Raw genomic sequence first — 22,255 nt, forward strand, 5'->3', positions numbered from 1 at the left:
TGAGGCTGGCGGCTGAATAGGGCCGCAGTGCACAGTGGGGCAGAAATGCTGGACACAGTGGGGCAGAAATGCTGGACACAGTGGGGCAGAAATGCTGGACTCAGTGGGGCAAAAATGCTGGACTCAGTGGGGCAGAAATGCTGGACACAGTGGGGCAGAAATGCTGGACACTGGGGCAGAAATGCTGGACACTGGGGCAGAATGCTATGGACACAGTGGGGCAGAAATGCTGGACACAGTGGGTCAGAAATGCTGGACACAGTGGGGCAGAAATGCTGGACACAGTGGGACAGAAATGCTATGGACACAGTGGAGCAGAATGCTGGACACACTGGGGCACAATGCTGGACACAGTGACAGGGGCAGAATGCTGGACACAGTGACAGGGGCAGAATGCTGGACCCGGTGGCAGACTGTGAGACCCGGGGGCAGAATGCTGGACATTGGGGCAGAATGCTGGAAATTGGGGCAGAATGCGAGACACGGGGCAGAATGGAGATACAGGGCATGATTGGAGACACGGGGCAGGATGAAAGACATGGGGGCATGACTGGAGACAGATGGGGGAGGATTGGAGACAGATGGGACAGAATGGAGACACGGGGCATGATTGGAGACAAGTGGCTGGATTTCAGACATGGGGGCATCATGGTTGGAGACATAGGGGGCAGAATGGAGACATGGGGCATGATTGGAGACAGATCGTGCAGGATCATGGGGCAGTATGGATATGATGGAGAAAGATGGGGCAGGATGGAGAGATCACATGGGGCAGAATGGATACTCATGAGGGCAGGATGGGAGAACATGTGGCTGACGCCAGGAATGAGACACATGGTGGCCAGGATGGGGAATATTATTACAATAGGGGCTAATTTAGGGATATTATTACTGCAGTGATGTATTTATTTTATTTTTTGAGGACACGGTTTTAAATGGGGGGGGCGGTCCTGTTACTGTGTAGAGTGACACTATGTTGCCTCTTTTTCTTCATGTGGTGTAATGTAGAAGGTGGGAAAAATTTAGTAATGTATTCTACAAGCGGAGCTCGAGATAACTGTGTTATTTCTGGCAGAGAGAAGTCCTGGCTGGATGAAATGATGGCGGTCTGTGCTGGATGAAAGATGAAGGACTTCACCTAGAGACGTCACTGGTGAGTCAGTGTGTTACCTATACACTGACACTATACACTGTATACTGTGTACAGAGCTCCTGTGTATAATTTCACTAGTGATCACTGTATTATCTGTACACAGACACTGCATACTAAGTACAGATCTCCTGTGTATAATGGCACTTATGGTGATAGTATGGTGCTTTTTTTTAATTACTGATCAGAATTGTAGTATTCAGTCACTATGTGGTGGTAATATGTGGTCTGGACATGGTGTTGCGGTATTTGTTCCTTGTATGTGATATTATTCGATCACTGTGGTGGTAATATGTCATCTGGTCATGGTGTAGCGGTATTTGTTCCTTGTATGTGATATTATTGGTCATTTTAAAAATTGAAAAATAAATAAAAATATACCTAAATTGTATTGCATATTTTAACAAATATTTAATAGGTTACAGTAGAGTAGGGCCCAGCCAAAAGTGTCTACCGTGTTATGGTGGCGGCTTAAAAAATCTTTTGGCCAAAACAAAAGCTGCTGGCTATATTTATGATCTGGTGATGGGAGCTGTTAATGTGTGATAGGTGAGAAGTGGAGTTTTTCCAAGAGAGAGCGGTGGGACTGTGGACAGTTCAAGGGGTGGAGTGTGGAGGCGGGGCTGGGGTGGAGCCTGGGCGGAGTCTCAAGGGGGCCCCGAAAATTTTGCCAGTATGGGGCCCCGAAATTTCTAGTGGCAGCCCTGGTTACATAGCGCATTGCCATTGATGCAATGTGAACCTTGCCTTATGGTGGTACAGAGGTGTATCTAGGTTTTCTAGCACCTGGGGCAAAAATTCAGCTTGGCACCCTTCCCCCATAATTTGCACACTTAGGCTGGAGTCATACTAGCGATTTTAAAATCGGTCCGATTTTGGTGCAAGAAAGTCGGACAAGTGTAATGCAAGTGTCATGCGTTTATAACCCAAAACCACGAGTGGAAAAAAATACAGAAGTGGTGACATGTTTCTAATATGCTTTTCCTCTGATTGTTTAACACCAAGTTTGAGCTTACAAATACTGAGGTAAAAATACTGACCATTTAACATGTGAACGAGGTCTAAGGGTATGTTCACACGTTCAGGATTTCCATCCTTTTTTTTTCCTGACTGTTTTTTAAAAAACTGCAGCTCTTGGCAGAAAACGCAGGTCCTTTTTTTGGTCCTTTTTTGGTCCGTTTTTGATGCGTTTTTTGACGCGTTTTTTTGATGCAGTTTTCTAGCCAGAGTCTGTGTGTTTTCTAGGAATTTTTTTAGGGTTAAAATGGCTGAAAATACCCTACCCCTACCCCTACCCCTAACCCTAACCCTAACCCTAACCCTACCCCTAACCCTACCCCTAACCCTAACCCTACCCCTAACCCTACCCCTAACCCTAACCCTAACCCTAACCCTACCCCTAACCCTAACCCTACCCCTAACCCTACCCCTAACCCTACCCCTAACCCTACCCCTACCCCTATTCTAACCTTAGTGAAAAAAAAAAAAAAAAAATTCTTTATTTTTTTTATTGTCCCTACCTATGGGGGTGACAAAGGGGGGGGGTGTCATTTACTATTTTTTTATTTTGATCACTGAGATAGGTTATATCTCAGTGATCAAAATGCACTTTGGAACGAATCTGCCGGCCGGCAGATTCGGCGGGCGCACTGCGCATGCGCCCGCCATTTTGCAAGATGGCGGCGCCCAGGGAGAAGACGGCCGGACGGACACCGGGACGCCGGGTGAGTATAAGGGGGGGAGATTAGGGCACGGGTGGGGGCATCAGAGCACTGGGGGGGGGGCATCGGAGCACTGGGGGGGTGGCATCGGAGCACGGGGGGGCGGGATCGGAACACGGGGGGGGCAGCCACACTCCGCCCACGCACTTCCGCCCGCTCCCCGCACTTCCTGCTGCAGCGGTTCTGCACATCAAACCGCAGTAAAACCCGCAGATATATTTTTGATCTGCGGGTTTTACTGCGGTTTGGACCTCACAATGGAGGTCTATGGGTGCAGAACCGCTGCGGCTCCGGAAAAAGAATTGACATGCTCCTTCTTTTTTCCGGGAGCTATTCAGCGCGTCTTTTTTTTTACAATTTCCGGACCATGTGCACAGTGTGTCCTGTTTTCCATAGGGTACAGTGTACTGTACCCTGCATGGAAAACAGCTGCGGAACCGCAGCGGCAAAACCGCCGCGGTTCCGCGGTAAAAAACGCACTGTGTGAACATGGCCTTAAGGAGAAAAGTGTGGTGTTGCTGAAGAAGTAGGCTGTGTATACGATATGCTTTATTGCAATTAGTGCAATTTCTCTCGGGATAAAGTTTTCCAAATGTGCGTATATGGAAGAGGAGTGTGAGGTGCTGCTGGAGGAGGCAACTATAAAGGAGAAAAGCTATGCTGCAGAAAAATGCTGTGTATAAAGCAGAATTGTGAGGTGCAAGAGTAGGCTGGGTAAAATGAAGGAGCATGAGGTGCAGGAGGAATAAAGCCCCTTAACTGCCACCGTTAAAAGTCATATCGGCAGTCGTTAAGGGGTTAATATTGTGCTAAAAAAAATTTGCTTCAACAAAATGGCGCCAGTTGTGCTTCGTGTACCAGTGCAGGAGCATTGCTATGTTCAACAGCGACAATTTCTTTTTCTTGTGTGCATTCCCACACTGGTCCTCGAAACACAATTGGCTGCGCATGTGCAGATTGAGAGCATTGCTTGCCAATAAATGCTATTGAGGACATTTTCCTTCCAAGAATTCCACTCATTTCAACTAATTTACCTTTTGATTTTAAACGCCTCCAGTTTCCGGTTCGACTGGCATTTGCTATGTCCATTAACAAGACTGTCCTTAAAAGTAGTAGGGATCAATTTGCAATCTCCATGCTTTTCTCATGGTCAACTTTATGTGGCCTGTTCAAGAGTTGGAACTGCCAAAAATCTGTTCATCTTTGCATCGGAAGGAAAAATCAAAAATGTTGTCTATCAAAAGGCTCTTGAATGAGTTGAAAATAAAATACTATCAATACTTGGGTAATCATTTAGTTAACAAAGGAGTAATGGTCAAAATAAAAAAAACTGTGCTTACAGAGCTCAAATAATGCAAAGAAAACAAGTTCATAATCATTTACTTGACTTTTAATAACAGCTTTCATGCAGCTTGGCATGCTTTCCACTAGTCTTTCACACTTCTTCTGGAGCAAAAATTTAAGCAGTTCTTCTTTATTTGATGGTTTGTGACTATTCATCTTCCTATTGATTACATTCCAGAGGTTTTCAATGGGGTTCAGGTCTGGAGTTTGCACTGACCATGACAGGGTTTTGATGTGGTGGTCTCTTAATTTTTGCCAGAGCTATATATATATACAGTATATATATAGGTATATTGTGGCAGTTCACTCATGTGGCGGCAGAGAGAGGTAGAAAAAATGGGAATACCGTCTCTTTAAGTCCTTGTTGGTTTATTGTCAGGCAGCATAAACCAACCCCTGGGGAAAAAAACTCAGCCTTTCTGGCTACAACAGGAACAAAACAATAACAGGAAAACAAAAATGCAGCAACACGGTCCGTATTGTGCGGGCCGGACCATGCTCTGGAGCAACACAGGTTCAGTCTGCGCGTGATGAGCCACAAAGCCTCTGGAGACTCTTCTCTCCAGGCTAGCCAAATACAGACTGCCTGTAGAGCTCGGTTATTTAAACCTAAGCCTGTGTTTTTCCGTCATGTGATTGATCACATGATCATGACCTCACGCAGGTCCTGGCATGTCTGCCAGGGAAGATAAAAAGATAAAGAGAACCTTCTGGCTGGGGGACCACCACGGTGCAGGAAGACTACTGTGCTCAAGATGAGGTGCAAACAACAAAGGGTAGAGTTATTGGAAGGCAAGTAATGAAGTGGATGAGGAAGATGCAAACAGGAATATGCAATGGCAAAAGATAATTTACAAGAGTTATATTCTTTAGCTTGTCCGTAAAATACCACGGTGCTTCAATCTGTTACAGACTCACACAAGTCACACAAGTAAATGCAAACAATAAACAAAGAATGATGCTACTCTAGATATAACTTCCATGGCCTTTACTAAGCAGGCCACACGGCTGCCGTGTTCTGACTATTGAAGCCTACACTAGGCCCTAACATGTGCACAAAACAGAAACAAACTCACGGTGATGTTTGGGACTCAGATCCAGTCCCGGGGAGCCCCCAGCAGTCTAGTACAGTGGTGCACATGGCTCTCTGCCAGCTCTGTGAAATGTGGTCTTCTCCTTGCTTCTGGGTCCTGAAGGTGCTTCTGGAAACTGTAAATCCCTTTCTCCATATCTTCGTGGCTCCTTGAACTAACACAAGACACTACCCTCGCTGCACCTGGAAAAGTCGGTCAAATCTCACAAGTCCACTCCGTTACATGCTATGGGTACTCTCTTGCAGCCATATCAGGACACAGTTTTCCTCTCTTGCAGCTATTAGCACAAAGTTCTCTCTGCAGAAGCCTCAGCTCACACACACACAGTTCAGGCTCCACCCCTGCCATCTGCACAGTCCATTCCATTATACAGTCTATTGCAGGGGAGAAGCAGAACATTCCATTATGCCAGACAAGGGCATGCAGTCTCTTAAAATAACAGCTTGTTCCTTACTGTTCATAACAGCACCACCCTCCTACAGGAGTCTGGACAGGGCATCTGCATTTCTGTACAACTTTCCTGGCTTATGTTCTACGTGAAAGGTGAACTCTTGGAGGCCCAAGAACCATCTCATCACACGAGCATTCTTGCCCTTCTTTTCCCTTAGCCACATTAGAGGGGCATGGTCAGACACCAGCTTAAACCTACGGCCTAGAAGGTAGTACCTCAGGGTATCCATGGCCCATTTTATAGCCAAGCATTCTTTTTCGACGATGGCATAGTTTTTTTTCACACAAAGAGAGCTTCCTGCTCGGATACATGATGGGATGTTCCTACCCATTCACCTCCTTAGATGGCACGGCTCCCAAGTCGACTTCTGTTGCATCTGTCTGGACAATGAACTCCTTGTTGAAGTCTGGTACGACCAGAACTTGATGCCTACATAGAGCCTGCTTCAGTTCCTGGAACGCCATCCCGGTCTCTACAGACCACTTCACTAACGTCGACCTTGCCTTGAATGAGGTCCATCAATGGTGTGGCAATCATGGTGAACCTTTGGATAACCAGCCGGTAGTAACCCACAATTTCAAGAAACACTGTTACTTGCTTCTTGGATAGTGGTTGTGGCCATTTCTTGAATAGCCTCAATCTTGTTTATCTGGGGCTTGATCTCTTCCCTCCCCGACGACATAGCCTAGGTATTTGGCTTCTTCCTTACCTACGGCACATTTCTCGGATTGATGGTGAACCCTGAATTCAACGCATCTAGAACAGCTTGTACCTTTGGTAGATGACTACCCCAGTCCGGGCTGCAGACCTCACTGTCATCCAGGTAGGCAGCGGCATACTTCTAATCCTTAGCCCTCTGAAAGGTTGCTGGAGCCCATTGTAGATCAATAGGCAACCTGGTGTATTGGAAAGACCCATCCGGCATCAAGAAACTAGTGTTCTCCTTTGCACTCTGGGACATGGGGATCTGCCAATAGCACTTCATCAGCTCTAGGGTGGTAATGTACCTCACGGTCCCCAATCTCTCAATGAGTTTGTCCACCTGGGGGCATCAGATACGCATCCGATTTGGAGACCTTGGTCAGTTTGCGGTAATCGTTGCAAAACTGCCACTCTTAGTCGGGCTTCGGCACGGGGACTATGGGACTCAACCATCCACTTTTTGACTCCTTGATTACCACAAGGTCCAACATCCTGTTCACCTCATAGGCTATTAACTCCCGATGTGCTTATGGGATTCGATATGGCCTGAGGTTCATCCTTACAAAAGGCTCCATCAACACATCATGCTCTGGCACCTGCATATGCCCAGACAACTTGGAGAACAGGTCACGGTTCTGCTGCAACAGTTCCCAACTCTGCTGTCTCTGGTCGCTGTGAGAGTCTCTGCCACTGTGATGTCAACCACTGTGGCTTGGCGACTGGCACTTAGGTAAGGGGTTTCCAGGGATTCCCGTTCTCGCCATGACTTGAGCAGATTCACGTGGTATATTTGGTGCAACTTCCTTCGGCCTAGCTCGTGTACCTTGTAATTCACTTTGCTCAGTTTCTCCACTACTGCATATGGGCCTTGCCACTTGGCTAGAAACTTTTTCTCTACCGTGGGAATAAGCATGAGCATGCGGTCGCCCGCTGGAACTGCCTCACTCTTCCTGACCGGTTGTACACCCGTGCCTGGGCTTCCTGCACCTGCAGAAGATAATCTTTCAGGATTGGCATCACCTTCGCCATCCTCTCCTGTAATTGGGCGACATGCTCTATGGCGCTCTGGTATGGCGTGACCTCAGCTTCCCAGGTTTTTTTGGCAATGTCCAGGAGCCCTCTTGGATGCCGACCATACAGGAGCTCGAACCATGAGAAGCTAGTAGAGGCTTGTGGCAACTATCACTGCAGCCCTCCACCCATCAGGGTGACGAAGACAAGGGTGAACTGAAAACTCCACACACACAGAATATACAATCACATATAACAAAGGTTTTCCCCAGGGTGTGTAGGGAAGGGGAAGAAAGTAAAACATGGAAAGATAAGGAATTTCCAAGCATACAAAACAGCAAACAGTCACTAATAAACTCCTCCAGCACTACTTCACAACACCAGCTTCTCCCACTCCAAGATCATAAAGCAAATTGCTAACTTTGACAATGACTTGGTAATTGAGCCCAGATTTTATAGAGAAAAGGAGTGGCTAACCGAGCTCGGCTGAATGTACGAGTTTTCCAATATGGCCAATAAACCCCTGTTCTGCTGGAAGAAATAAACAAGTTTAATAGATTAGAGAAGTGCTTCTTCTCAGTGTAGTAAGAGAAACCAGATGCAGTGGTCTTCTGGCTCCGCTCTGTTGCGGTAACTCCTTGACACATAGATTCAAGATGGTCAATAGAGCAGATCTAACATAGTAACATAGTAACATAGTTAGTAAGGCCGAAAAAAGACATTTGTCCATCCAGTTCAGCCTATATTCCATCATAATAAATCCCCAGATCTACGTCCTTCTACAGAACCTAATAATTGTATGATACAATATTGTTCTGCTCCAGGAAGACATCCAGGCCTCTCTTGAACCCCTCGACTGAGTTCGCCATCACCACCTCCTCAGGCAAGCAATTCCAGATTCTCACTGCCCTAACAGTAAAGAATCCTCTTCTATGTTGGTGGAAAAACCTTCTCTCCTCCAGACGCAAAGAATGCCCCCTTGTGCCCGTCACCTTCCTTGGTATAAACAGATCCTCAGCGAGATATTTGTATTGTCCCCTTATATACTTATACATGGTTATTAGATCGCCCCTCAGTCGTCTTTTTTCTAGACTAAATAATCCTAATTTCGCTAATCTATCTGGGTATTGTAGTTCTCCCATCCCCTTTATTAATTTTGTTGCCCTCCTTTGTACTCTCTCTAGTTCCATTATATCCTTCCTGAGCACCGGTGCCCAAAACTGGACACAGTACTCCATGTGCGGTCTAACTAGGGATTTGTACAGAGGCAGTATAATGCTCTCATCATGTGTATCCAGACCTCTTTTAATGCACCCCATGATCCTGTTTGCCTTGGCAGCTGCTGCCTGGCACTGGCTGCTCCAGGTAAGTTTATCATTAACTAGGATCCCCAAGTCCTTCTCCCTGTCAGATTTACCCAGTGGTTTCCCATTCAGTGTGTAATGGTGATATTGATTCCTTCTTCCCATGTGTATAACCTTACATTTATCATTGTTAAACCTCATCTGCCACCTTTCAGCCCAAGTTTCCAACTTATCCAGATCCATCTGTAGCAGAATACTATCTTCTCTTGTATTAACTGCTTTACATAGTTTTGTATCATCTGCAAATATCGATACTTTACTGTGTAAACCTTCTACCAGATCATTAATGAATATGTTGAAGAGAACAGGTCCCAATACTGACCCCTGCGGTACCCCACTGGTCACAGCGACCCAGTTAGAGACTATACCATTTATAACCACCCTCTGCTTTCTATCACTAAGCCAGTTACTAACCCATTTACACACATTTTCCCCCAGACCAAGCATTCTCATTTTGTGAACCAACCTCTTATGCGGCACGGTATCAAACGCTTTGGAAAAATCGAGATATACCACGTCCAATGACTCACCGTGGTCCAGCCTATAGCTTACCTCTTCATAAAAACTGATTAGATTGGTTTGACAGGAGCGATTTCTCATAAACCCTTGCTGATATACCCAGATAGATTAGCGAAATTAGGATTATTTAGTCTAGAAAAAAGACGACTGAGGGGCGATCTAATAACCATGTATAAGTATATAAGGGGACAATACAAATATCTCGCTGAGGATCTGTTTATACCAAGGAAGGTGACGGGCACAAGGGGGCATTCTTTGCGTCTGGAGGAGAGAAGGTTTTTCCACCAACATAGAAGAGGATTCTTTACTGTTAGGGCAGTGAGAATCTGGAATTGCTTGCCTGAGGAGGTGGTGATGGCGAACTCAGTCGAGGGGTTCAAGAGAGGCCTGGATGTCTTCCTGGAGCAGAACAATATTGTATCATACAATTATTAGGTTCTGTAGAAGGACGTAGATCTGGGTATTTATTATGATGGAATATAGGCTGAACTGGATGGACAAATGTCTTTTTTCGGCCTTACTAACTATGTTACTATGTTACTATGTTACTATGATATGGAGTTAAACAGTTATTCTCATTGAGATAATCCAGAATAACATCCCTCAGAAACCCTTCAAATATTTTACCAACAATAGAGGTTAGACTTACTGGCCTATAATTTCCAGGTTCACTTTTAGAGCCCTTTTTGAATATTGGCACCACATTTGCTATGCGCCAGTCCTGCGGAACAGACCCTGTCGCTATAGAGTCCCTAAAAATAAGAAATAATGGTTTATCTATTACATTACTTAGTTCTCTTAGTACTCGTGGGTGTATGCCATCCGGACCCGGAGATTTATCTATTTTAATCTTATTTAGCCGGTTTCGCACCTCTTCTTGGGTTAGATTGGTGACCCTTAATATAGGGTTTTCATTGTTTCTTGGGATTTCACCTAGCATTTCATTTTCCACCGTGAATACCGTGGAGAAGAAGGTGTTTAATATATTAGATTTTTCCTCGTCATCTACAACCATTCTTTCCTCACTATTTTTTAAGGGGCCTACATTTTCAGTTTTTATTCTTTTACTATTGATATAGTTGAAGAACAGTTTGGGATTAGTTTTACTCTCCTTAGCAATGTGCTTCTCTGTTTCCTTTTTGGCAGCTTTAATTAGTTTTTTAGATAAAGTATTTTTCTCCCTATAGTTTTTTAGAGCTTCAATGGTGCCATCCTGCTTTAGTAGTGCAAATGCTTTCTTTTTACTGTTAATTGCCTGTCTTACTTCTTTGTTTAGCCACATTGGGTTTTTCCTATTTCTAGTCCTTTTATTCCCACAAGGTATAAACCGCTTACAGTGCCTATTTAGGATGTTCTTAAACATTTTCCATTTATTATCTGTATTCTTATTTCTGAGGATATTGTCCCAGTCTACCAGATTAAGGGCATCTCTAAGCCGGTCAAACTTTGCCTTCCTAAAGTTCAGTGTTTTTGTGACTCCCTGACAAGTCCCCCTAGTGAAAGACAGGTGAAACTGCACAATATTGTGGTCGCTATTTCCTAGATGCCCAACCACCTGCAGATTTGTTATTCTGTCAGGTCTATTAGATAGTATTAGGTCTAAAAGTGCTGCTCCTCTGGTTGGATTCTGCACCAATTGTGAAAGATAATTTTTCTTGGTTATTAGCAGAAACCTGTTGCCTTTATGGGTTTCACAGGTTTCTGTTTCCCAGTTACTATCCGGGTAGTTAAAGTCCCCCATAACCAGGACCTCATTATGGGTTGCAGCTTCATCTATCTGCTTTAGAAGTAGACTTTCCATGATTTCTGTTATATTTGGGGGTTTGTAACAGACCCCAATGAGAATTTTGTTACCATTTTTCCCTCCATGAATTTCGACCCATATGGACTCGACATCCTCATTTCCTTCGCTAATATCCTCCCTTAAAGTGGACTTTAGACAAGACTTTACATAGAGACAAACCCCTCCTCCTCTCCGATTTTTACGATCCTTTCTAAACAGACTGTAACCCTGTAAGTTAACTGCCCAGTCATAGCTTTCATCTAACCATGTCTCGGTTATTCCCACTATGTCAAAGTTACCTGTAGATATTTCTGCTTCTAGTTCTTCCATCTTGTTTGTCAGGCTTCTGGCGTTTGCGAGCATGCAGTTTAGAGGATTTTGTTTTGTTCCAATCTCCTTGCTGTGGATTTTTTTAGAAATGTTCTTACCTCCCTTCTGAGTATGTTTTCCTGGGTCTTCTTTGGTCGAGTCTAATGTTTTTCTTCCCGTCCCCTCTTCTTCTAGTTTAACGCCCTCCTGATGAGTGTAGCGAGTCTTCTGGCGAATGTGTGTTTCCCAGGTTTGTTGAGGTGTAGTCCGTCTCTGGCGAGGAGTCCATCGTACCAGTAATTCACACCGTGGTCCAGGAATCCGAATCCTTGTTGTCTGCACCATCGTCTTAGCCAGTTGTTTGCATCAAGGATCCTGTTCCATCTCCTGGTGCCATGCCCGTCTACTGGAAGGATAGAAGAAAAAACTACCTGTGCATCCAGTTCCTTTACTTTCTTCCCCAACTCTTCAAAGTCTTTGCAGATTGTCGGTAGGTCCTTCCTTGCCGTGTCATTGGTGCCAACATGTATCAGAAGAAATGGGTGGACGTCCTTGGAGCTGAAGAGCTTTGGTATCCTATCGGTCACATCCTTGATCATCGCACCTGGAAGGCAGCATACTTCTCTTGCAGTTATGTCCGGTCTGCAGATGGCTGCTTCTGTGCCTCTCAGTAGTGAGTCTCCCACCACCACCACTCTTCGTTGCTTCTTGGCTGTACGTTTTGCTGTCACTTGTTGCTGTGTGCCCTTTTCTTTTTTGCTTGCTGGTATTGCTTCGTCCTTTGGTGTGCCATCTTCATCCTCTACAAAGATTTGATATCGATTCTTCAGTTGTGTGGTTGGTGATTTCTCCATGGTCTTCTTGCTTCTTTTGGTCACATGCTTCCACTCATCTGCTTTTGGAGGTTCTCTGACACTTTTTTCACCTTCTGTGACCAGTAGAGATGCTTCTGTTCTGTCTAGAAAGTCTTCATTCTCTTTGATGAGTTTCAAAGTTGCTATTCTTTCTTCCAGACCCCGCACCTTTTCTTCTAAAAGGGCCACTAGTCTACACTTCTGACAGGTGAAATTGGATTCTTCTTCTGGTCGATCTGCGAACATGTAGCACATGCTGCAGCTCACCATGTAGGTTGTCACATCTGCCATGTTGCTCCTAGATCCTGCTGACTTGCTGTGTGTTTTCCTTCTTGTGTAATCTACTCAGCGAAGCTCTCATGCAATAATGTCCTACAGGCAAAAATTACGGCGCGCGGTTTGGTGATGCTTTCCAAGCAGCTGGTCCCAGCTGTACCCAACGATCTTCTAGCTTAGGGAGACTTCGCTTTTCCCAGAAGGCACCTGGAATATGCAAATTAGCCTCCTCAAGCTTGAATCCCTGGTTTGGTGATGCTTTCCAAGCAGCTGGTCCCGGCTGTACCCAACGATCTTCTAGCTTAGGGAGACTTCGCTTTTCCCAGAAGGCACCTGGAATATGCAAATTAGCCTCCTCAAGCTTGAATCCCTGGTTGGGTGATGCTTTCCAAGCAGCTGGTCCCGGCTGTACCCAACGATCTTCTAGCTTAGGGAGACTTCGCTTTTCCCAGAAGGCACCTGGAATATGCAAATTAGCCTCCTCAAGCTTGAATCCCTGGTTGGGTGATGCTTTCCAAGCAGCTGGTCCCGGCTGTACCCAACGATCTTCTAGCTTAGGGAGACTTCGCTTTTCCCAGAAGGCACCTGGAATATGCAAATTAGCCTCCTCAAGCTTGAATCCCTGGTTGTAAAAAAAATTTTGATCTGTACTCTCCCAGCTGGGATCGTGGTCCCCTAAGCTGGCATCCTGTAGAATGATAAATCTGTGTCCCTTGTGATGGAGCCATGATGTCTTGTCTTCTGTCACGTGGAGAGTCTCTGGATGTTTGGATGTCTGGATGTCTTGGCTGAATCTCTGGCAGTGTCTTACAGAGGCATATAACCTCTTTTTATACTTAACAGAAAAAAACAACTACTAAGCAGTCATGAAATCAAACAATAACAACTTTATTAAATAAAATATATAAAAGACATAATAGGGGTGAAAGGGTGTCCCTGAGTGTCAGCGTCTGCAGTGATAAGTTACTATGAGAGGCATTCTATGACTTGAAACTATGATAGGAATAGGTGATGTGCTATATGGGCCACTGCGCTGTGATTTTTGTAATATATAGACATCTACATCACCTTATTGATATATCTATACATGACCTGTACCAGGGATATACCCTACCTTGGGCTTTTTGTATGTGGGTTTTATCTGTATACCATCTTTTGGCCCAGTTGAGTCCGTTTGTCTGATTTACTATGTCTTTTATATATTTTATTTAATAAAGTTGTTATTGTTGGATATCATGACTGTTAGTAGTTGTTTTTTTCTGTTCAGTGTGTTGCAGTTATCCATACATCCATGCATAGGTGGTAGATGAGCAGATTTAAGTTTATTTCTTACGCTTTATGTGCTGATTAACACTCTCTACTATTGATTATGTTCATCAGAATTTGGTTCTCTTTTTATACTTGCAAAGTGTCCTTCATTCAGTAGGGGAAGAATGGTGACAAGATCAAGTTGCATTATTTGATTAAATAATATATTCAACAAACCAGCTGGCCTGGACAATGTGTAATTAGCATATCAGCAAACATCACTAGTCATCCAAGATAACAGCACAGTATGTTACATCAAATGTCAACTTACAAGACAATATTACAGGCTTGTATGAATAAAAGTCTGTGTTTTCTTGACCAACCAGAAAGAAACACATAAATTCAAAAGACAACATGCAGATAACAGTCTATTCTTCCTGGCTTGCCAAAAATAGACATCTGGTTAATTAAAATACAATGCTGTGTCTCCTCAACAGGTGTCACCTGTCCTGACATAGTCTTTAAACTCTTCCTGTTGGAAAATAAGTTCCCACTATTAAGTTCCTACTACTGTAATTCTTCCTTTACATTCACTTTCACCTTTGACAAGCAGATGGCAGCGTTCGCTTGCAGTTGCTCAGCTATGCATCAACTATAGTACTATTCTCATCTCTCTTGTCCACTTTCTGGCACTGACACTGAAGGAGCCCAGTGGTGCTCACACAATGAAAGTGTGGGTGTGCACACAGCATGGATTGCAGTAAATTATCATTCCTTGCTTGTGTCTCTGGGTGAGATAAAAGCTAGATATGAGAGTATGTTTGCAATCATTTAGTGTAAATGCACAGTTTCATTTGTAAATAGCGGGTACAGCCAGGGCTGTATTTGCCACTAGGCACTTAAGGGCACGTGCCTAGGGCGGCAGGATGCAGGGGGGTGGCACCTGAGCAAGTGTGTGTGTTTTTATATATACAGTATATATATATATATATATATATATATAAGTCCGGCCGGGGTCACCTTAAATTCCCCCCTCGCGTGCCCGCCCGCTTGCCTCCTTGAAGACATCATACAGTATGATTCATACTCACCTACTCCAGCGATGCCTGGTCTGGTCTCAGTGACTGCAGCTCGTCCTGTGTGAGCAGTCATGTGGTACCACTCATTAAGGTGATGAATAAGGACGCATATTCATGACCTTAATGAGCGGTACCACGTGACCATTCACGCAGGCAGAAGGTGCTGGGCCGGGAGTCGGGACAGAGGTGGAGCTGGAGGATTCACTTCTGTGCAGTGTGGAAGGTGAGTATGACAGCCAGCCAGGGAGGATGAAGGAGGATGGGGAGCCGAGCCATACAAGATGGGAGCGTCGGGGAGCTGAGCTGATGAGCCATGCATGGAGGGGGCCAGGGGAGAGAGGAGAGATGAGCCATACAAGATGGGAGCGGCGGGGAGCCGATGAGCCATGCATGGAGGGGGTCTGGGGGGAGAGGTGAGCCATGCAAAATGGGAGTCGATGAGCCATGCATACAGGGAAGGGGGGAAGATGAGCCATAGCCACCCATGCATACAGGGAGGGAGGGGGAGATGAGCCACGCATACAGGGAGGGGAGGGAGATGTGCCACGCATACAGGGAGGGGGGGAGATGAGCCATGCATACAGGGAGGGGGGAGAGATGAGCCATGCATACAGGGAGGGGAGGAGAGATGAGCCATGCATGATGGGAGCGAGGAGCCAATGAGCCATGCATAGGGGGGAGATGAGCCATGCATACAGGATGGGAGGGGGGTGGGCCATTATACAGTATGCATAGAGCATCATATGTGGCCATTATACAGTATGGACCATCATGTGTGGCTGTTATACAGTATGGAGCATCATGTGTGGCCATTATACAGTATGGAGCATCATGTGTGGAGGCCGTTATACAGTATTGAGCATCATGTGTGGCCATTATACAGTATGGAGAATCATGTCTGGCCATTATACAGTATTGAGCATCATGTGGGGTCATTATACAGTATGGAGAACTGTGTGCGGCCATTATACAGTATTGAGCATCATGTGTGGTGGCCGTTATACAGTATTGAGAATCATGTTCGGGCATTATACAGTATGGAGCACTGTGTGGCCATATTGTTTTTGTTTATAATTATTGTTTATGAAACAGTGTGATCAGCAGTGCTAAATGGGTGTGGTTGGGACGTGGATATGAGTGTGACTAGTTGTGAAATGGGTGTGGTCAGAGGCGTTGCCTAAAATTTGCCGCGGCACACTACGCGCGCCGCAAACTTTATACCGATTTCCCTTCTTCAAAAGTTGGGAGGTATGGTACCGCATTTGCCAGATCACGGCAAGTGCCGCAAATCCCATAGGGAATGAATGAGGCCAAACGCAGTGTTGCCGTAAGTGATCCGTTACGCGGCAGATGCAGAAAAACTGCCGGATCTGCTGCAAAAGGCTACTTTCACATCAGCAATTCTTGCCAAAGTCACTGTCGATAGTGTCATACTCACCAAAGGGGGAGGCAGCACTAAAAGTGCCTAGGGCAGCAGAAACTCTAAATACGGTCCTGGGCACAGCTATTGTTACTGGGGCCAAAAATGTAACCTCTCAGCTGATGAATCTGGAAAGGAAAGTTTTAAAGGGAACTTGTCATGTGAAAAATTATATTAACCTGCAGATATTAAGTTAATCTGCATGTTAATAACGTTTTGAGCCTGCCTGGCGCCTGCACTTAGGGAACAACTGCTGAGAGGACATATATACTATGTCTCCCGGCATTCAGCTTCCAGTCATTGGGGTGGAGCCAGCATGGTTTCAATCATTGCTCTGTATGAAAAGCAGATGCAGTAGCTGCGCCCCTGGCAGTGATTGACAGCAGGCTCTGTATTAAGGCCTTCTGTCAGTCAGGACCAGAGTCGCGGTTACAGCTGCCGCTCTATTTACACATGCATATTGTTAAGGAGGAAATGTTCATACAAGTGATCCTGACTAAAAACTTTACACAATTCACTAACACTATTGCTATACATTTCAGGTGTTGTTGATTCCCTTACTGCTGATCCTGCCATCTTATTAATAGTGGTAGGAATGCTTATGTTTATAATAACTTTCTTTGGATGTATGGGAGCCCTGAGAGATGTGCACTTGCTTCTTAAAATCGTAAGTAAATACAAGACACCCATAGATGTTATGTAATTAGTGTAATTATTATGCTTGTGTAAGGAAAACACACAAGAGAGGAAAGCCGGGGGATACCGATATCCCCCCGCCATCACCAATCTGTGACGGAGCTTACACAGTCACAGCTTTCTGGCACCGCCCTTACCCTCAGGTCAGTCAGGGAACGCACCTAGGATAAGTAGTCGCTGGAGAGGCTGCCCTGTCACGTACTGGTTATCGGGGCACTCTGCAGTGAGGGCGGTATATATATCACCAGTCCCAGGCCAGGAATATATATATAGTAGTAAATTGACGTGTGCACAACCGAATCAGGTGCACGGGTAGGCTCTCACACCGTAACCCACAAATAATACAAAATCCGGCACTCAACTTTGTAGTGAGAAGAAGCGAAAAATGTATTATATCCCAAGGCAGTAAACGTTTCGGTCACACAAAGGGACCTTCACCAGTAACTTAAACAAATATATATACACAAAATCAATTACATAATTGGGAAAACACAAACGATAACATAAATAATAACCAAAACCAAAGTATATACAAGACATATGCAGTAACCTATGCATATGAACATGGCAAAAAAGGATAATGCGTGAATAGTATTAGTGTTGAAGAGTGACCTATATGGTGGCACAGTGATGGTACAGTGGTGGAGGGTTACATACCGTATTCTGGGATAACGGATAGATTCAAGTGGCTATATGGCCTGCCTGAGAGGTAGAACGTAAATTATAGTGAAAAGGTGGATCAGGGTAATGCAAAATCGGAGAGAGGGGAAGCGGAAATTAATATGAACCTACCAAGAGTATGCTACCAATATCGGAAGGGGAAGAGAGACTACAGCCTAGAGAAAATGAAACACACGTCACGGACCCTAGTATAAATATATATTGGGGCAGTACTAGGTAAAGAACGAGATATATTGTTACCTATATGTTAGCTGTCATCGCGGCGTCCACCGCTGGGTATTGGTAGAGAGAGAGGGCCGAGAGGCTGTATTTATGGTAGCAGAGGGCGGGAGAGAGTCAGCTGATTGCATTAGTGCTGCGCAATACCGCCCAGCATGATGGGCGGAAGTGGGTGGAAATGTGCTCAACAAAACTGATGGTCCCAACCCCATTTATAAGGCAAGAAATCCCACTTATTAAACCTGACAGGGCACACCTGTGAACTGAAAACCATTCCTGGTGACTACCTCTTGAAGCTCATCAAGAGAATGCCAAGAGTGTGCAAAGCAGTCATCAAAGCAAAAGGTGGTTCTTTGAAGAACCTAGAATATAAGACATATTTTCAGTTGTTTCACACTATATGTATATAATTCCACATGTGTTCATTCATAGTTTTGATGCCTTCAGTGTGAATTTACAATTTTCATAGTCATGAAAATACAGAAAAATCTTTAAATGAGAAGGTGTGTCCAAACTTTTGGTCTGTATTGTACATAGCCCTCATTGGCATGTCACTATCGGTTAATCCCCTGACATGCGCACCACGGTTATCATCGCACGCTTATCTTTTTCTTGTACGAGATACTGACGGTCTCTGACATGCGCACTGTAGCCGCTCTCCTGCATTGCCACCCCTAATATGGCGTTCGCACACCATCCTCCATGTGACCTGCCTCCACTGAAACGTCATTTCCGCCCACTTCCGCCCATCATACTGGGCGGTATTGCGCCGCACTAATGCAATCAGCTGACTCTCTCCCGCCCTCTGCTACCATAAATACAGCCTCTCGGCCCTCTCTCTCTACCACTATCCAGCGGTGGACGCCGCGATGACAGCTAACATATAGGTAACAACATATCTCGTTCTTTACCTAGTACTGCCCCAATATATATTTATACTAGGGTCCGTGACGTGTGTTTCATTTTCTCTAGGCTGTAGTCTCTCTTCCCCTTCCGGTATCCAATGCGATATTGGTAGCATACTCTTGGTAGGTTCATATTAATTTCCGCTTCCCCTCTCTCCGATTTTGCATTACCCTGATCCACCTTTTCACTATAATTTACGTTCTACCTCTCAGGCAGGCCATATAGCCACTTGAATCTATCCGTTATCCCAGTATACGGTATGTAACCCTCCACCACTGTACCATCACTGTGCCACCATATAGGTCACTCTTCAACACTAATACTATTCACGCATTATCCTTTTTTGCCATGTTCATATGCATAGGTTACTGCATATGTCTTGTATATACTTTGGTTTTGGTTATTATTTATGTTATCGTTTGTGTTTTCCCAATTATGTAATTGACTTTGTGTATATATACTTGTTTCAGTTACTGATGAAGGTCCCTTTGTGTGACCGAAACTGCCTTGGGATATAATACATTTTTCGTTTCTTCTCACTACAAAGTTGAGTGCCGGGTTTTGTATTATTTGAGGAATATATATATAAACCTCAGATCCATCACTGCCAGGATCTCCCAATAACACCAGAACGGTATGCTGCCACCAGTTCCTCATTAGATATAAGCCCGATCTGTTAGCAAGCTTATATCAGGTCAGAAACCAACCCCAGGTGTCGTATAAGTACTAGCCGAGCTCACGGACGTGGGAAATCGGGTTTTGAGATAAAAGAGCAGTCCAAAATTAATTGATATTTTTATTGCCGAAAGGCACACTACATACTGCAAATATATAGAGAGTAATATACAGAGATTACAGCCAGAAGTACATATAAAAGTAGAGTACAGGTTGGGGATAGCAGTTAGCATGTGTGTCACGTTATCATTTCTTATCACGTGTGGATGGATGTTAGTTCTTGTTCCATCTACACACGCGATGTGACGTGGCTTCCATGGCAGAACAATGACAAAGGCTAAAGATGGGTAGCTAGCCTTTAACCCCAAGTTTGCCCCCTCCCATATTTGCCATCACCCCTCTGGGTTGGGCAGAATTCTCCTCCTTTGACCTCCTAGTTGAAATAATTCCTAATATCTAGGATGGGTCATAACTTGCTAGGGAGAGGTCCAAACGGGACGACTGATGTCTCATCGGGTTCGTTGGGGCTGGACCGATACGGAAAGTCCAAACGTGGGTCGACTAAGAGGTTTTGGAGAGCCTGTCTTGATAGTTTAGCATCCGGGACAGCTAGAGCAATATGAGAGGCAGGGTTGCATGCCGAGGGATCCCAGGGTTCTGGTGGTATATTGGACTTAACCCTGTTCTTATGAGGATTTGTGTATTTCTCCCAAGGGTGGAGGCCACTTTAGGAGTAGAGGATGATCTCTGGGCAATATATTGGGCCTGAATTAATAAATCCAAAATGGAGTCTCCCTCGTCCCTCACAGTTTGATTATGTAGTTTATATTATGCTTTACTATAATGTATGTGCATGTGCAGAGCCCCAGAGATCTGGTCGTTGCAGTATGACACTCTGCCGCTAAGGGGAGTGATGGTACATCTGATGGCACTGAAGGAATTCCACTGACCAGGTATCACCAGCACACATTACACTTCACACTCCGGCCACTAGGGGGAGAAAAAGGCTTTATTTATTGGGCCACTCCTCACACTGGTAAAACTAGGGGTTGGATAGGAAGTTAGTCAGAAGCTGACTGGGTTGGATTCAGGCAACATCCCGTGGCAGGGGGTGTTGCAGGGAGAAGACACAGGGGGGTCCCTGCTGGGCGTGGGAACCTGGCAGGTGCCTAGCGAACAGAGCAGAACATAACGGAACCGCGCCTGCACTGTTGTGAATTCTGTTGTCCGGCTCCCTCCTGTGGTCATGAATGGTACTTCGGCTGGTTCTGTCCATGGACTTCCTCTGGTGGGTGTTTCTGAGTTTCCTTCCACAGGTGACGAGGTTAATTCGTTAGCTGGCTGCTCTATTTAACTCCACTTAGATCTTTGCTCCATGCCACCTGTCAATGTTCCAGTATTGGTCTAGTTCACTCCTGGATCGTTCTTGTGACCTGTCTTCCCAGCAGAAGCTAAGTTCCAGCTTGTATTTCTTTGGTTTACTATTTTTCTGTCCAGCTTACTATTTTTATTGTTGTCTTGCTTGCTGGAAGCTCTGGGACGCAGAGGGAGCGCCTCCGCACCGTGAGTCGGTGCGGAGGGTCTTTTTTTGTGCCCTCTGCGTGGTCTTTTTGTAGGTTTTTGTGCTGACCGCAAAGTAACCTTTCCTATCCTCGGTCTGTTCAGTAAGTCGGGCCTCACTTTGCTAAATCTATTTAATCTCTGTGTTTGTATTTTCATCTTTACTCACAGTCATTATATGTGGGGGGCTGCCTTTTCCTTTGGGGAATTTCTCTGAGGCAAGGTAGGCTTCATTTTTCTATCTTCAGGGCTAGCTAGTTTCTCAGGCTGTGCCGAGTTGCATAGGGAGCGTTAGGCGCAATCCACGGCTATTTCTAGCGTGTTTGATAGGATTAGGGATTGCGGTCAGCAGAGTTCCCACGTCCCAGAGCTCGTCCTTTATTATCAGTAACTATCAGGTCATTCCGTGTGCTCTTAACCACCAGGTCCATTATTGTCCTGACCACCAGGTCATAACAGTACAGGTGGCCCAAAGTACTAATGCATCTCAATAGAGGGATAAGAGAAGTTCTGAGACCATTTTTTTTTCTTTGCAGTGTGTTTAGTCTCTCTTTTCCCCTTTACCTCTGGGTGGTTCAGGACACTGGTGTAAACATGGACATTCAAGGTCTGTCCTCTTGGATGGATAATCTCACTACAAGGGTACAAAACATTCAAGATTTTGTGGTTCAGAATCTGATGTCAGAGCCTAGGATTCCAATTCCTGATTTGTTTTTTGGTGATAGATCTAAGTTCTTGAATTTCAAAAATAATTGTAAATTGTTTCTTGCCTTGAAACCTCGCTCCTCAGGTGACCCTGTTCAACAAGTAAAGATCATTATTTCTTTGTTACGTGGTGACCCTCAAGACTGGGCATTTTCCCTTGCGCCAGGAGATCCGGCATTGCGTGATGTTGATGCGTTTTTCCTGGCGCTTGGATTGCTTTATGACGAACCTAATTCAGTGGATCAGGCAGAGAAATTCTTGCTGGCTCTGTGTCAGGGTCAGGATGAAGCGGAGATATATTGTCAGAAGTTTAGAAAGTGGTCTGTGCTCACTCAGTAGAATGAATGTGCCCTGGCAGCAATCTTCAGAAAGGGTCTCTCTGAAGCCCTTAAGGATGTCATGGTGGGATTTCCCATGCCTGCTGGACTGAATGAGTCTATGTCCTTGGCCATTCAGATCGATCGACGCTTGCGTGAGCGTAAAGCTGT

At 45.1% G+C, this 22,255-nt stretch overlaps 1 protein-coding gene across 4 annotated transcripts in view; it reads left to right on the forward strand.

The window, feature by feature from the left end:
* LOC138678876 (tetraspanin-33-like) overlaps positions 1-22,255 on the forward strand; it is a 162,349-nt gene that overhangs the window by 24,026 nt on the left and 116,068 nt on the right. For 3 of the 4 annotated variants that reach the window (XM_069767756.1, XM_069767757.1, XM_069767759.1), the window contains one exon: positions 16,868-16,992. In XM_069767756.1, coding sequence (XP_069623857.1) covers positions 16,868-16,992 — 125 coding nt within the window. Of the gene's footprint in view, positions 1-1,075; positions 1,154-16,867; positions 16,993-22,255 lie in introns of all 4 variants that reach the window. The other variant, XM_069767758.1, reaches the window with a different exon arrangement.

This window comes from Ranitomeya imitator, chromosome 1, assembly GCF_032444005.1.
Source record: "Ranitomeya imitator isolate aRanImi1 chromosome 1, aRanImi1.pri, whole genome shotgun sequence".
NCBI classification, from domain to species: Eukaryota; Metazoa; Chordata; class Amphibia; order Anura; family Dendrobatidae; genus Ranitomeya; species Ranitomeya imitator.